Source organism: Balaenoptera acutorostrata, chromosome 7, assembly GCF_949987535.1.
Source record: "Balaenoptera acutorostrata chromosome 7, mBalAcu1.1, whole genome shotgun sequence".
In the NCBI taxonomy this organism is placed as follows: domain Eukaryota; kingdom Metazoa; phylum Chordata; class Mammalia; order Artiodactyla; family Balaenopteridae; genus Balaenoptera; species Balaenoptera acutorostrata.
The window spans coordinates 43,893,727-43,909,411 of NC_080070.1; the positions used below are offsets into that span (position 1 = coordinate 43,893,727).

The 15,685-nt window shown below is 37.5% G+C and overlaps 1 protein-coding gene across 2 annotated transcripts in view; it reads left to right on the plus strand.

Moving 5' to 3' along the window:
* The window catches only part of DPY19L1 (dpy-19 like C-mannosyltransferase 1), a 97,463-nt gene extending 82,052 nt beyond the window's left edge, over positions 1-15,411 (plus strand). The window contains exons 17-23 of one of the 2 annotated variants that reach the window (XM_057549976.1): positions 1,333-1,357; positions 2,269-2,388; positions 3,188-3,362; positions 4,194-4,293; positions 5,431-5,556; positions 12,588-12,769; positions 14,160-15,411. In XM_057549976.1, the coding sequence (XP_057405959.1) occupies positions 1,333-1,357; positions 2,269-2,388; positions 3,188-3,362; positions 4,194-4,293; positions 5,431-5,556; positions 12,588-12,744 (703 nt within the window). In that variant the 3' untranslated portion in view covers positions 12,745-12,769; positions 14,160-15,411. Of the gene's footprint in view, positions 1-1,332; positions 1,358-2,268; positions 2,389-3,187; positions 3,363-4,193; positions 4,294-5,430; positions 5,557-12,587 lie in introns of both variants that reach the window. The other variant, XM_057549975.1, reaches the window with a different exon arrangement.
* Positions 15,412-15,685: the final 274 nt, after the last annotated feature.

Consider the following 15,685-nt stretch of genomic DNA (forward strand, 5'->3'; position numbering starts at 1 on the left):
TACCATGAGGCTTTGCCATGTCTGTTCTCTCTGCCTGAAGTGCTCTTCTTCCCTGAGGGATCCTCAGGCTCAAACTCTCAGCTCCTTCAGGCTTTGCTCAGATGTCACTCAGTTGGTGACCACACTGATAATATACGCCATCCCAGTCAGCCAGCACTCCCTGCATCTTCTACCCTGTTTCCTTTTTTCCCCACAGTATTTATCGCCATGTGATGTATGTTTATTTGCTTTTTGTTTGTCTCCTTCAACTTATATGTAAACTCTGTGAGGGCACGGATTTTTTTCCATCTTGTTTACTGCTCGGGGCTCAATGAAATTGAGTGGATGGATGGATTTGTACCTGGTCCTCCTGAAGGGTTCATTTTAGTTAGGAGAGACACATGATAATCAAATAAACCAATAAGTGAAAACTGTGTTTTCTGTGAGAAGATAAAACAGGGAAATGGAGTGGGAGTGATCAAGGTAAGGGGCACTGAATATGGGAGTCAAAGGCGGCTGGCTCTCTGATGTTTTAAGGCATAAAATTAGTCTAGTATGACTGGAGCACAGTGATCAAGAGGGAACCTGGTAGAAGATGAGTTTCCAGGATGGCAGGTGGGGAACCAGATTAGGAGGACTATGTGTAGCATGGTAAGGATTTGAGAGTTTACTTTAATTACAAAAAACCCCATAGCCGATTGGAAAGTTTTAAGTAAGGGAGTGGCATGTCTGGATTCCCATTTTCAAAAGGTTGCTCTCACTGCTGTGATGAGACTCAACACGGGGTCGGGGTGCGGGGAAGGGGACCGGAGTGAGATGTGGGGAGGATATATGGGCCTATAAAGATGCATCCTTTCTTAGGAAATTAAAACTGTAAAGCAAAGGTAAAGCTGGCATTATGTGGCTATTTTTTTATTCCAGAGCTGCTGCTGAAATAAGTCTTGTGTGTGGCTTTCTAAATTGTCTCTAAAGCAGCTAGAATTTGCAGGGGAGCTGAGGGACTGCTGGGGACAGGAAGTAGGGGTATGGGACTGTGAGGGCTGCAGAGTTTCTTTTCACTCCCTGCTTTGCCAGGTTATATTACCAGTGAGGTATCTGATACACAGCCAGCGCGCCTTGTTGCCCTAATAAATATCCATGTAGTCAGATATGTGAGATATGCAAAATAAACTGTTCTAAAAGACTGTAGCACCAGTTTTGGTTTATAACTTTCAGTTATTTTGATTTACATGTATGTGTCCTGAGGGAATATTACAGAAGTTGTAAAACTCATATTTGTAAGATAAAAATGCGCATGATTGAAGTAAGTGCTTCAGTACTGATTCAATGATAGTATTTCTTTTTCCATTTCAGAAAACACCAATTTGATCATGGAGAGGTAAAGACTTAATATTACCAAAATTTGCCTTGTTTTAATGTTTGTATATATTCGGATTTTTCTTTCTCGTTCCATTTTCTAACTTTATTGGTAAGTCACTAATCATCTTCAAAATAGGCCTGTATGTGTTTTTACGAGAATACTACAAACATGACCATTCATTTGTTAGAGCAATTAAGTAGGAAACTCATTTGGTCGGCCCTGATCACCCTCAAGGTAATAGCAGTTCATTGCTGGAGACGATTTAGACACGTATGCAGTGTGTCTTTCGCATGATTAGGGATCCCTTTTCTCTCTGCTCACCTTGCCCTGAGGCCTCAGAGATGGGACTGGTTGCTCTTCCCATCTCCTGGTGATTCAGCCTGGTTTCTTTTTGAATTGAGGTATAATTGACATATAATATTATATTAGTTTCAGATATACAACCTAATGACTTGAATTAGTATGTATTGTGGAATGATCACCATGATAAGTCTAGTTAACATCCGTTACCATACATAGTTACTCAAATTTTTTTTCTTTTTTTTCTTGTGAAGAGGACTTTTAAGATCTACTGTCTCAGCAACAGCATGGTGACTATAGTTCATGATGCTGTATTTCATATTTCCATCTGGTTCAGAAATGTGGGCTTTATTAACCCCAGGCTTGATTCTGAGCAGAATTATAGGACCACTTCCCTGAGGGACTTTATAATTTTAGCCCTCTAATAAAAGGGACAAGTTTGAAAGTGAATTTTAAGACTTTCAGAAATCAAACTGTTGATTATAATATTAAATATTATTAAATATTATTTCAGAAATCAAAATATTGTTACTAAGAAAAAGTACCCTTTTCTATATATTCACCAATTTAACAATATATTCTTAAACTTCACAAATAGTAGGAGTAAAAATATTTTCTCTTTCTTTCAGCTGGTTTATCATGCATTGCAACTGTTAGCATATACAGTCCTTGGTGTTTTAATTATGAGACTAAAACTCTTTTTGACGCCACACATGTGCGTTATGGCTTCCTTGATCTGCTCAAGACAGGTGAGATGATTGTTATGTTGGCATTATAGCTGCTATGATAATTTTACCCCAGCCTTTGTTATTGAGTGTCCCTAAAATAATATTAAATTACCCAAAATTCTTTAAATTGTTTATAATTAAAGTTCTTCATGGTTTTGTACTAATCTTTCCTAAGGGGTAAGGGCCAAAGCAGATCCCTTATCCTTTTAACTTCTAAAATAGTCCTTGGTGTACAACAAACACTCATTCAGTGAAGGCTGAATTCATGAATGATAACTACAGATGTTGATAGAAAGCAGTGATCGCACAGGGGCCCACACTCAGAAGGACTCTGCACCTAGATTGATGCTCTGCTGTGGCTGTTTTGAACTTCTTAAAAAATGTCAGACAAGGAACCCACATTTTTTTTTTTTTTTTGGCTGCACCACGTGGTATGTGGGGTCTTAGTTCTTGACCAGGGATTGAACCCGTGCCCCCTGCAGTGGAAGCATGGAGTCTTAACCACTAGACTGCCAGGAAAGTCCCAAGGAACCCACATTTTTATTTTGCACTGAGTCTGGCAAATTATGTAGGTAGGCCTGGCCTTACCCAAATCTGGGAGTAGAGCAAGTTAACGGAAGAGTTTCTTAAATCATGTCCCACCTATATTAGGCTAATGGTAGAATTGTTTTGATCCCTCAGGTTATTGTTTCTGGAACTTTTCCTTAGAATTATTAGTCCTGTATCTGGGATTCTAGCAGAGACTGTATTCTTCTCTGGGAAGTTGGATGCAGGCTGGTTTGTACTAACAATTGTCAATGTATTCTTAATTTGGTTTCAGCTATTTGGATGGCTCTTTTGCAAAGTACATCCTGGTGCTGTTGTTTTTGCTGTGTTAGCAGCCATGTCGATACAAGGTTCAGCAAATCTGCAAACCCAGTGGAATATTGTAGGGGAATTCAGCAATTTGCCGCAAGAAGAACTTATAGAATGGATTAAATATAGCACTAAACCAGGTAAAAAAAGGTCATATTATTTAGCTGTGGTTTTCCCTACAGTTTTACGTACAACTGCACAATCCTCAACCCAAGTTACTTCCAATGTTTTACTTCCAGGAAAACTGTGTTTTTCCCTACAGTTTTATGTACAACTGCACAATCCTCAACCCAAGTTACTTTCAGTCTTTCTAAGCAGTCCTGCTTCTAGATTATCCAGGAAGAGACAGATGTCAGTCTTGCTTATGTAGTTTGCAAAGGAAATGTTACATGTATTTTCTTAGTAATTTATTTCTCTATTTTACATAAATTCTAATTTTTTTCAAAGTATATCCAAAGTTTTGCATAGCACATTTTAAAATAATTTATGTTATGCTTATTTTCCTAATTAATTTTTAATCTTAGCCCTTCACATGCCTTCTTGAAATGAACTCATGGAATGTGATATTTTATTCATGTATAGAAAGAGAGGTTTTTGTTGTCATCTGAGTATCAAGTGACTGAATATTAAATTATCTTCCAGAATTCCTAGTTGTTATAAAACTTCCCTAGTCAATTTGTTGCTTCTTTCCTAGAAGCAGGAAAAGACATTAAAGACAAATGAAAGAAACGGAAATCCTCAATGATGAGACATACGATGAGGCTTTATCTTCCAAGGAAAATAGTTTATCCAGGCTTGGTTGCTGACCACCATTTTATTAGCTACCTGACTTCATTCTGGTTCTGTCATTGAATCTTTATCATGATTCGGGCCTCAGCTTTTTCACCTGGGATGTAACTGAGTTGACCAGAAGGAGACCCCTTGCCATGCTCACCAGGTGTCTTCCTAAGACCTTCCTTCCTGCTTTGCAGATGCAGTGTTTGCAGGTGCCATGCCCACAATGGCAAGTGTTAAACTCTCTGCACTTCGGCCCATTGTGAATCATCCACATTATGAAGATGCAGGTTTGAGGTTAGTACACAAATATCACATTGTTGAAAACAAATTTTTCTTACAAATGGTGAGTGAGGGAACCAGCAAAATAATGAGAAGTGTTTCAAAAGGATATGGTGAACTGGGGTTTATAGAGTTTGGGGACAAAGAATGCTGAAATAAGATGGCTAAGTTCAATACAAACTGTTAAGGCTCCATAGGACAATAAAACTACAGTCTTTGGGGTTATCTTCTCTCCTAGGCAGCAAAAAGAAATCACCCCATGTCTGTTTTATACAAGTTACAGGGCTCCAGACACCCAGGTCCTTATTAGCTATCATCACCTTTAAGTTCCCCAGAAGATTCACTAGCCTATAGTTTTTATTAAGGTTTTCTTATAGGCTATTTTTCTTGAATTCTGAGGAGTCAGTTGAGATGGAATCCCATTCAAAGAGGGTTTTTTTCTGATTTTCGCCAATATAGCCTACTAGAATGATCTTGTTTTTTGGGGTTTTTTTACTATTTTTTCATAAGAGTGTTGCGTTCTCTTTGTAAAGGAAATAGATTTAATTTTCATGCAATTTCTAGGTTGGTCAGCTAGTCATTTCCTAAGTGACTGGTGAATCCTTATTAATATTTTGTGTAACAACGAGACATACCTTTTATAAATAAAAAGCTTTTTCATTAAAAAATCAATTTTAGCAAACTAATTTCCAGAGCAATTGTGTTGAATAAGTTTAATTTTTTGTATTTTGTTTTTTATTAAATTAGGAATAAAATGGAGAGCCATTTAATGCTAATTGTTTGTTCTCAAAGTTAGGACTGTTGTACCTTTAAAGTAGTCCTGTAGTTGTGTCTGTGTAGCTCATACTCTTATTTGTGATAGAGTGATGGAAAATTTAAAACAAAAACAAGCACTCAAACAAACCAAAAGATTAAGTTTGGAAATGAAGGGATTCATTAAACTGAACTTTTTCTCTCAGGACTCTTGTGCTACTTGTGCTTTTTTCGACTGACTTCCCCAATGCCCCTTAGCAGGAACTCCTGTGAAGAATGTTCCCTTGACCTGATTCTTCTGTAGAGTCCCTCTTCTAGCTCCATTCAGTGCTTTTGTCCAAATAGGTTGATTGCATTCTTTTGATCTTGAAAATCTTCTGCCTAATTATTTTTCTTTAGAGCCAGAACGAAAATAGTATATTCAATGTATAGTCGAAAAGCAGCTGAAGAAGTGAAGCGAGAATTGATAAAGTTACAAGTGAATTACTACGTTCTGGAAGAGTCCTGGTGTATAAGAAGATCCAAGTGAGTACTCAATACAGTATTTTATATTCATAAGACATTAAAGTTAATTCAGTTTCATGGCAAGTGCTTTACTAGTTGTATGTGTGAGATGTATATAATAGCAAAGTATAAGCAGAAAAAACTTTTCTGATAATTATTTGGAGTTTTTTCTTTTCTAGTCATTTTAAACATCTGTTTATTTTTATAATGATTTACGTGTGCACATTACCTTAAAGGTATTGGCACTCACTGATAATTTTCCAAATTGTTCATATTTGCCTTTGATGTTTTTTTGAGAAACTTTTATTTAAAGTTGGATGTATTTTCTTTCAAAAGACTTGTGGAGTCTGAAACCAAATAATGGAGAGTCTCATTATAATGAAGTCAGGCAGCTTTGTCCATACCACATCTCTGCACCATACCATATCCTGTGATAGATGGGACCCCCCTCCCAGCATCAACTCAGAGTGAACTTCTTTCTTTCTGTTTTGCATCTTATTTGAGTGGGAAAATAATTAACCTTAAGGTGACCCATATTCTCTTGGGTTTATAGTTTTAAAAAGTATCTATTTCCACAGAGAAGTTCACTAAGCAGAGTAGAGCAATAAGAGTAAGATTTTAAAAGCAAATGTGAATTCTAAAGTTGACTATTTAGAAATGTTACACTTGGGTGACTAGACAGCAGATGATAGCTTGCTATTAAAATAACAGAGCATTCACCCCATGAGGAATACAGAAAGGAATAGTTTTATCAGAAATCAAGGATATTTTATGGAATACTATTATTTTTAAAATTCTCACTACTCTTTAAGTAAACAGAAGTCTCCAGGAGATTGCTGTATCTGTGGCTTAATCATACTCATTTACCATGTATTTCAACAATACACAAGGGTGTTAAGATGAAATGATTAAATATTGACTTAGGAGTAAAAATAGTTCAGTGACACAGTACCTATCAAGCATTGCCCACAAGGAAACTCAAATAAATTTTTATTGTTGAATGATTTTCCATTGAATATGTCACAGGTGATTTGAATTTAATCAGGATCTACAGAAAATGTTAGAGTCATAATTTAGAAAACGCTTTAAGTCTTTATGAACGTAAGAATATATGTGAAACTTATATACATAACCTTTAACTTTGTTATATAAATTTAGGACAAAAAGTCATAAGCATCTCTCATAATAATTTGATGAAGACACTGTAATAAATGAATGGTGGGCTGACATTTGCAGTCAGAAGGACTCAGTTTTTTGGCAGAGATTTCCACCAGCATTGGGATCTTCTTTACTGCCTTAGGGTTTACTCTCCAACTCTCCAGTTCAGTGATGCCAGCCTGAAACACCTGTAGGTTACTGGAACATAAAAATTATTTCGTGACCTTTTTTCCCCAAGCTAACGATGAACCTTGATTCAAGATTCTTCATTTTTTCCTATACTCCTGCATAGTGTTTTGAATATGTGGAAATTGCAGAGGCTAAGGTGCTTCATTCTGGAAAAAAAAAAAAAGGGACTTCCCTGGTGGCGCAGTGGTTAAGAATCTGCCTGCCAGTGCAGGGGACATGGGTTCAATCCCTGGTCCGGGAAGATACACATGCCGTGGAGCAGCTAAGTCCATTGATGTTGATGGAGCTAAGATGTTGATGGAGCTCCTTGGATTTGCATAGTTGTAGCAGTCTCATGTTCTGATGGGCAGAGCACTGGTTTTTGTACACAAGAAAGGATCAAAAGACAAATTTAGGAAGTATGGTAATAAATCTTGCATGCTAAACAAAGTCAGCAGTAAATTAACTGGCTTCTGATCATCTCCATTTCGAGCTCACTTACAGGCATTAAGACTGAGAGTCGAGAGGGGTGGAGGTGTGTGCCGGCTTCCCCCACTCAGGACCTTGACTTGCCCTTGTATTTGTTGCAGTAGGAGTGGGGAGGGAGGAAGCTGAAGAAGTGGCTTCCTCTCATCTGGTTTCCCTGCTCAGTTACTGAAAGAACACTATCTACTGCAGGATTATAAGTCTCAGGAAATCTTAGAGAGGTGCACTCTGCTTAAAGCTGGAGACAGAACACAGCTGTGCTTTCTGTCCTGACAGGGAAGCAGGTGGAGGGCTCAAACAGAAGAGGAAAGGGAAGAAGAACTAATACTTAGCACATACCTTTGCAGTAGGAAGAACTGAGTTTCTGGCCAGAGAGCTCTCTACCAGAATCGGGATCTTCTTTATTCCCTTGGCCCTCACTCTCCAATTCTGTCTGTTATGCCAGCGTGAGACAGCTGTATGTTACTGGAAAAGAAAGATACAGCAGAACAGGGGGAGCAAGTGGGGGAATTCAAATAGGAGAAGAAAGGGAAGAGGGACTAATATCTATCTGGAGCTTAAACTGTGCTCGGCACCTTGGTGGGCACTGTATTTATGTGCTGTCATTTACAAAGTGGCTTAATTGTATGCTTGATTATTCCTTAAATACTTGATACCCTGTGTTCAAATACAAGTAGGAAAATATACTCAAATGCAAGTTGTAGATGAGTTTTTAATTAACACCTTTTTTATTCTCAGTTCTCTGCTCTCTTTCTCATTAATTCCCATAATAGAGTTGACATAAAATTAAAATACGTGAATTCAGAAGAAAATTATTCAGATTTTCACTAATGCCATTTTAAAGATGTAGCTGGCTGGCCTGGGGAAACTTCAGAAAACTCAGAAAAGGACTAAAGGATGTTAGACAGAGCTCACAAAGGCAGCTCTTTGCCTTCTTCTTTTCCTGAAAGCAATTGAACTCAGTAGCTGGTATTTCATGTATGTTTTACTCTCTGCTATCATTGGCCTGCAGTGTAATAACGGTTTGGCCTTAGTATGTGTGAGAAAATTAAAACGTAGAAAACCCAAGTTCAGTCATATTTTCGTACATTGGTAGAATCTAGTGTCGGCAAGGGTGTGCAAAAAAGTGTGCACTGAACACTCTTTGCAGGAACACTCACTGGTAATACCTTTTTGGGAGATAATTTGATAGAAACAAAGTGAAAATTGTATAGCCTGTTGACATAGTGATAGTGCTGCTTTTAGAAGTTTAGTTTACAGAAAAATATGGGCATAAAATTGTTTATATCAGCATTGTTTTATAATGACAAAATGAGAAACAATTAAAATATCCATCCATAAAAGAGTGGTTAAATAATACATAGAAGTACTAGCATCTATGAAAAAGAATAAAGTAGGTCTTTATGAAATGCAACAATGACCACTTTTTATTGCTAAGTGAGGAGTCCCAGGTTAATCTTGTTTTTGTAAAAGCAACCCAGGCGCATCTGTGAATATAAATATGCCTGTGCCTATGTTTTTGTGTGCTTGTATGTCTGAACGTGAATAAAAAAGGTCTAGCAGCATGTATGCTGGATTGTTTATAGAAGCCACCTCTGAGAAACGGTGTTGGAGGTGACAGTGACTTTCACTTATTTATTTTGATAGGTTTATATTTTGACACATTTTGGGTGAAGGTTACCTTTAAATTAAAAATGTTATTGAAAAGGAGAAAGCATGTGCATTCCTGTCTAGTGCTTGCCTCGTGGTGGAGAGCAGGGAAGTGGGACTGCCATTGGGAATAAAAGGGACTTGTTGGAAATGGTTTTTTCTCTTATAAAGAAAAGTGAAACAACTATGACAAAACATAAGCTGTTGCAAATCTCTATATAATTTTTCCTTGATTTTTCTGTTTTTTAATATTAAAAAAAACATAAACATTGTGAAATTCCTTTCACCTTTTTTGTTTTTATTGATATTTGGAAGAGTCCAAGCCAGTTGTCTTGTAAGAATGTCCCACATTTGGATTTGTCTAATTTATTCCACATGATTAGATTCAGTTTGACAAAATTTGGCAAGAATAGTACGTAGAAGGTGTGTACTTTCCATTATGTCACTTTGGTAGGTACCTGTCACTTTGTTCTATTATTGGTGATGCTAAGTTTGATCACTTGATTAAAGAATGTTCCCCAATTCTCTCCATTTTAAGGCGACAAATCTCCTTTATAATCAATAGCCTTTCACCAGGTAGTTCTTGCATCCACTTCTTATAATTCCCTGAATCAGTTATTACATTGGTGATTATAAAATAGTTAGGTAATATAGATTTGAAAGTAATATATCAGTTACTGATTAGGTGATCTTTTTTTTTTTTTTTTTTTTTATAGCTAACATTTTTTTTTTTTTAGTACATTTATTTTTATTTATTTATTTATTTTTGGCTGTGTGGGGTATTCGTTTCTGTGTGAGGGCTTTCTCCAGTTGTGGCAAGTGGGGGCCACTCTTCATCGCGGTGCGCGGGCCTCTCACTATCGCGGCCTCTCTTGTTGCGGAGCACAGGCTCCAGATGCGCAGGCTCAGTAATTGTGGCTCACGGGTCCAGCCGCTCCGCGGCATGTGGGATCTTCCCAGACCAGGGCTCGAACCCATGTGCCCTGCATTGGCAGGCAGACTCTCAACCACTGCACCACCAGGGAAGCCCCTGATTAGGTGATCTTTGACGTTACTATTGTAATTGTTTTGGGGCACCATGTACTGTACCCATATAAGATGGCAAACTTGATGGGTGTGTGTGTCCTGACTGTTCCTCCAACCAGCCATTCCCCCCATCTCTCTCCCTCTCCTTGGGCCTCCCTATTCCCTGAGACACAGGCCAGTTAATAACCTTTCAGTGGCCTCTAAGTGTTCAAGTGAAAGAGTTGCATGTCTCTCACTTTAAATCAAAAGTTAGAAATGATTAAGTTTAGTAAGGAAGGCATGTCAAAAGCCAAGATTGGCCAAAAGCTAGGTCTCTTGTGCCAAACAGTTAGCCATGTTGTGAATGCAAAGGAAAAGTTCTTGAAAGAAATTAGAAGTGCTACTCCAATGAATACATGAACGATAAGAAAGTGAAACAGCCTTATTGCTGATATGGAGAAAGTTTTAGTGGTCTGGATGGAAGATCAGACCAGTCACAACATTCCCTTAACCCAAAGCCTAATTCAGAGCAAGGCCCTAACTCTCTTCAGTTCTATGAAGGCTGAGAAGGTAAGGAAGCTGCAGAAGAAAAGTTTGAAACTATAGAGTTTGGTTCATGAGGTTTAAGGAAAGAAACCATCTCCATAACATCAAAGCGCAAGGTGAAGTGGCAAGTGCTGATGTAGAAGCTGCAGCAAGTTATCCAGAAGATCTAGCTAAGATCATTAATGAAGGTGGCTACCCTAAACAACAGATTTTCAATGATGAAATAGCCTTCTATTGGAAGAAGATGCCATCTAGGAGTTTCATAGCTAGAGAGGACAAGTCAATGCCTGGCTTCAAAGCTTCAAAGAACAGGCTGACTCTCTTATTAGAGGCTAAAGCAGCTGATGACAAAGTTGAAGCCAGTGCTCCATTTATCGTTCTGAAAATCCTAGGGCCCTTATGAATTATGCTAAACCTGTTTTGCCTGTGCTCTATAAATGGAACAACAGAGCCTGGATGACAGCACAACTGTTTATTTACAACATGGTTTACTGATTTTGTTAAGCCTGCTGTTGAGACCTACTGCTCGGAAAAAAGAGGTTCATTTCAAAATATGACTGCTCATTGACAATGCACCTGGTCACCCAAGAGCTCTGATGGATGTACAACAAGATTAATGTTGTTTTCATGCCTACTAATGCAACATCCATTCTGCAGCCCATGGATCAAGAGTAATTTCCATTTCCAAGTCTTATAATTTAAGAAATATCCTTTATAAGGCTATAGCTGCCATAGCTAGTGATTCCTCTGATGGATCTGGGCAAAGTCAATTGAAAACCTTTTTGGAAAGGATCCACCATTCTAGAGATTCATGGGAAGAGCTCAAAGTCTCAACATTAGCAGGAGCCTGGAAGAAGCTGATTCCAGCCCTCATGGATGACTTTGAGGGGTTCGAGACATCAGTGGAGGAAGTAACTGCAGATGTGGTAGAAATAGCAAGACAACTAGAATTAGAAGTGGAGCCTGAAGATGTGACTGAATTGCTGCAATCTCATGATAAAACTAATGGATGAGGAGTTACTTCTTATGCATAAGCAAAGAAAGTAATTTTTTGAGATGGAATCTACTCCTGGTGAAGATGCTGTGAAGATTGTTAAAATGACAACAAAGGATTTAGAATATTATATAAACTCAGTTGATAAAGCAGCAGCAGGGTTTGAGAGTACTGATTCCAATTTTGAAGGAAATTCTACTGTGGGTAAAACGCTGTCAAACAGCATTGCATGCTACAGAGAAATCATTCATGAAAGGAAGAGTCCATCAGGGTGGCAAACTTCATTATTGTCTTATTTTAAGAAATTGCCACGGCCACCCCAGCTGTCTGCAACCATCACCCTGATCAATCAGTAGCCATCAACATCAAGGCAAGGCCCCCCACCAGCAAAAAGATTCTGAAGCCTTATCACTGAAGGCTCAGTGATGGTTAACGTTTTTTTAGCAATAAAGAATTTTTAAATTAAGGTATGTAATTCTACTGCACACTTAATAGACTTCAATATAAACAGAACTTTTATATGCACTTGGAAACTAAAAAATTCGTGTAACTCACTTTTATTGCAATGTTTGCTTTATTGTGGTGGTCTGGAACCAAACCCGCGATCTCTCGGAGGTACGCCTGTATAATGTTCTGTGTCAGTATATTACCTCTGACTATGTGCTTGATACAGTCTCTCCCTTAATCGCTTATGTCATGGGTACTTCCCATTTTACAAATGTGGAGACTGAGACTGAGTGAACTACCCAACACCAAATTCTTGGTAAGTAGCTGAGGCAGAATTCAACTGAGATTTCTTACCCCACCACCTGAATTCATGTATATTATATGTCTCTTCTTTCTTTATAGTTACCTTCGCTGTGTTCACCTTGTTCTCAAGAGGATTTATGGTAGCTTACATAAATATAAATAACTATGATAGGATTTTTTAAAAAAAAACTAAGTAGAAAAAAATGACATGAGAGCAGGAACATAAAAAGTGTGTTCCTTTATCTGCCATTATAAAATGTACATTGATTTTTAATCTGCACATTAATTTTTTTAGGCCTGGTTGCAGTATGCCTGAAATCTGGGATGTGGAAGATCCTGCTAATGCTGGGAAACCTCCCTTATGTAACCTCTTAGTAAAGGAGTCCAAGCCTCACTTCACCACTGTATTCCAGAATAGTGTTTACAAAGTCTTAGAAGTTATAGAGGAATGACCGCTGCCTACAGAGAAGTCCACCAGTAATGGTTTTCATGTTTTGCTAATAACTCATGCCTTGTTTTTAATTCAAATCCCCAAAGCTTTTATAAGTAACTGTTTTCAAATGAAAAACGTCTTATTTGGTCAATTTGAATGTCATTCTGATTGTGAAAATACTTATACGTTTATCAGTTGGTTACTATTTCAATGCATCCCTTAAAATTTGCTATGCAAATGAGTATATGCTTGTACTTGACTTAAATATTTGTCCTAAAGTGAGCAAAGCTACCTGTATAAAAAATATGGTGGGTCGTGACAAGGGTGATATGAAAATATAGTCACTTTCGAACTGTTTAGGGGCTCATTTTACAGTTCGTGGACTATTGATGCCACTTGCTTTTTTCTCTGCGTTTTGCTCTTGTCTTTTGAACATTTCAGCGATTATTGTAAGTTCCTCAGTCAAGTCAGCCCCTGTCATCAACTTCAGTAAGAATAGATGGGGCAGACATGGGTATTTGCTATGTAGAACTCTGTTTGTTTCACTTCTTCACATTCTTTTGTTCTCTGTTGCTCTCGTTAATGAAGCATTTCCTGCCTGTTATTAAGCCAAGCTCTTGGACCTAGTCCTTAAGACCAAATTCCTGTTAACTACCAACCATGTGGCATTAGTGTGTGTGTGTGTGTGTGTCTGTCTGTCTGTCTTTCTCAATATTCTTTGTCAAATAAGTGCTATTTACACATTTAGTTGCTTATCAAGTACTTATTCTTGGTTTAAAAAATTTAATGACAATTGTGTATTTTTAGTATTATTCATTTTTAGTATTGTTCAAATGTTTATATTTTAATAACTTTAAATAACTTTAAAATTTTTCATGTATAATTGTAGTCTTAAGAAAAACTATTTTGAACAACCACAAATATAATGCATCTAGAAACTAATGTATATTTGAGTAGACATAATTTATAGTGGAACAGTAGACTGTAGTATGTGGTAATTTTTCTTTTACTATTAAGATACAATAAAATATGACTAATTTTTTTGTCAGACAAGTAAATGAATAATGATAAGTGAATGGAGTTTTTATATTTTACTTTTAAAATTGCCTGTCTTTAATAAGACGAAGCCTTAAACCTTATGTTATAATTTTGGTTCCAGAAAGCATCATTTCAGTGTGAGGAATGAATATATTCAGCCTTCCTCTTTGTTTTTTTTCTTTCCTGTTTATTTTTATTTGGAAAATTTTCCAACCTGCTTTAAATTCCTAGTATGAATTTTTGTTTCTTAGAAGTTAATTTGTGTGAAATTAGATTCTTCAAAACAGTGAATCCTCATAGTTTTGAGAAATGGTTTTAAGATTTAACGTTCTAAGCAAACCATGACTCTGGTGGACTACACGTTTAATTACACAGTGTTCTCTTTATTAACCACAGGCAGATTAACCTCATTGTGGATTGTCCTTGAGACCTGAGTCCTCAGGGATGGTTTCCGGTGCCCACTCCGGGGAGCCAGTGAAGAGCTGTTCTCTTTCTGCCTTCTCACCAGAGCCCAAGGACAAGCCTGGTCTGGGGGAAGCACTAGCTTGCTTAGAGCAGACAGCTGCCGAGACAGCCTGGGCTGAGGACTGTGCAGCCCCCAGCCTGCCCCAGAGCCCGCCTTTCCCAGGGAGCCTCCTTCCAGCGGAGATTGTCAGTGTCTTCAGGTGCCTGCCCCCTTTTTCTCACTTACCGGGTGACTTATTTCTTGGTCTTTTGCCAGTTTCAGAAAACAAGGAAGCATCTGGGGAGTTGTGGATTAGGAGTAGAATTTGAGCAGTGATGAAGCAATGCAGAAAAATGGCAAGTGGGCACTTGAGGTCGAGGAGGATGAGAAGCACCACGGGCAGGAAGAGCGGAAGTGTGTGCTCTGCTTTATTTGCCATTATTTCTCTCGTAAATATGTTTTGTACATCCAGCAATTACAATTTTTTTAAAAAAATTTTACTTTTAGTTATTCTCTATTCTTCCCACCTTTCAGTAATTCCTTTCCCAGTAAGTTCACATGTAATTATTTGAAATTCTATATAGGAAAAACATTAAAATACTGTTATAACTGTTTCATATGCTGGGAAAAGATAAAAGTAATCAAATTAGTTTTTTGTTTATTTTTTTCAGAAAACTCCTTTTGTAACAGTATTTATTGATGTAACTCCACCAGCAAGCTATGAGTATATTTTAGGCCAGTCAGTTTAGAACAGAGGCCTTGGGCTACACTGCACACTCAGCCTTGGTCACATCTGGTAGCAGCCGGTGCTGTAGATTTTGAATATCTTTTATGGCAGCACAGAGTAGTGGTAGGTTCGATATACATGACAAAATAGTATTAAAGCTCAGTATTTTATGCATTTTTAGCATTTAAAAATATTTTGCTTTAGTGTGAGGAAGGTTAGGATGGGCAAGGAAGTGATAAAATAGCTATTGGTATGACATAAAAAAAAACAAAGTTGGGGCAGTATTTCTATAAAAAGATAAGCCTCTAAAATTGCTTAGAAACAGCATAATGTTAAAATAGAACAATGATATTAAGGAGAAAATGAAAGGATGTATCAGAAATAAAGTGATAATGCATAGGGGAATTGTATTTTTATGAATTTTATGCCAGTTTACATGTACTATATATGTTAAATAAAAAAGATCATGAAAAATATAGGAAGTGTTTTTTGATTGTTATTTTCATTTCCTCCTTGGCTGTGGACATGTTCAGCCTCATTCTGTAGTCAGCTAACCATGAACTGGTTTGTGACAGATTGCAGTCCTGAATAAATGGGAAGGGTTAAAGGTCCATGAAACTGCTTAGTCCTCTCCATCAGTGGTGGTATAGGTGTTGAGGTTCCCCATACTCTTCTTATATTTATGGCATTATACACTAACATTACTTTATCATTTCCATCAAGGGACACAATCATTCTTTAAAGCCATCT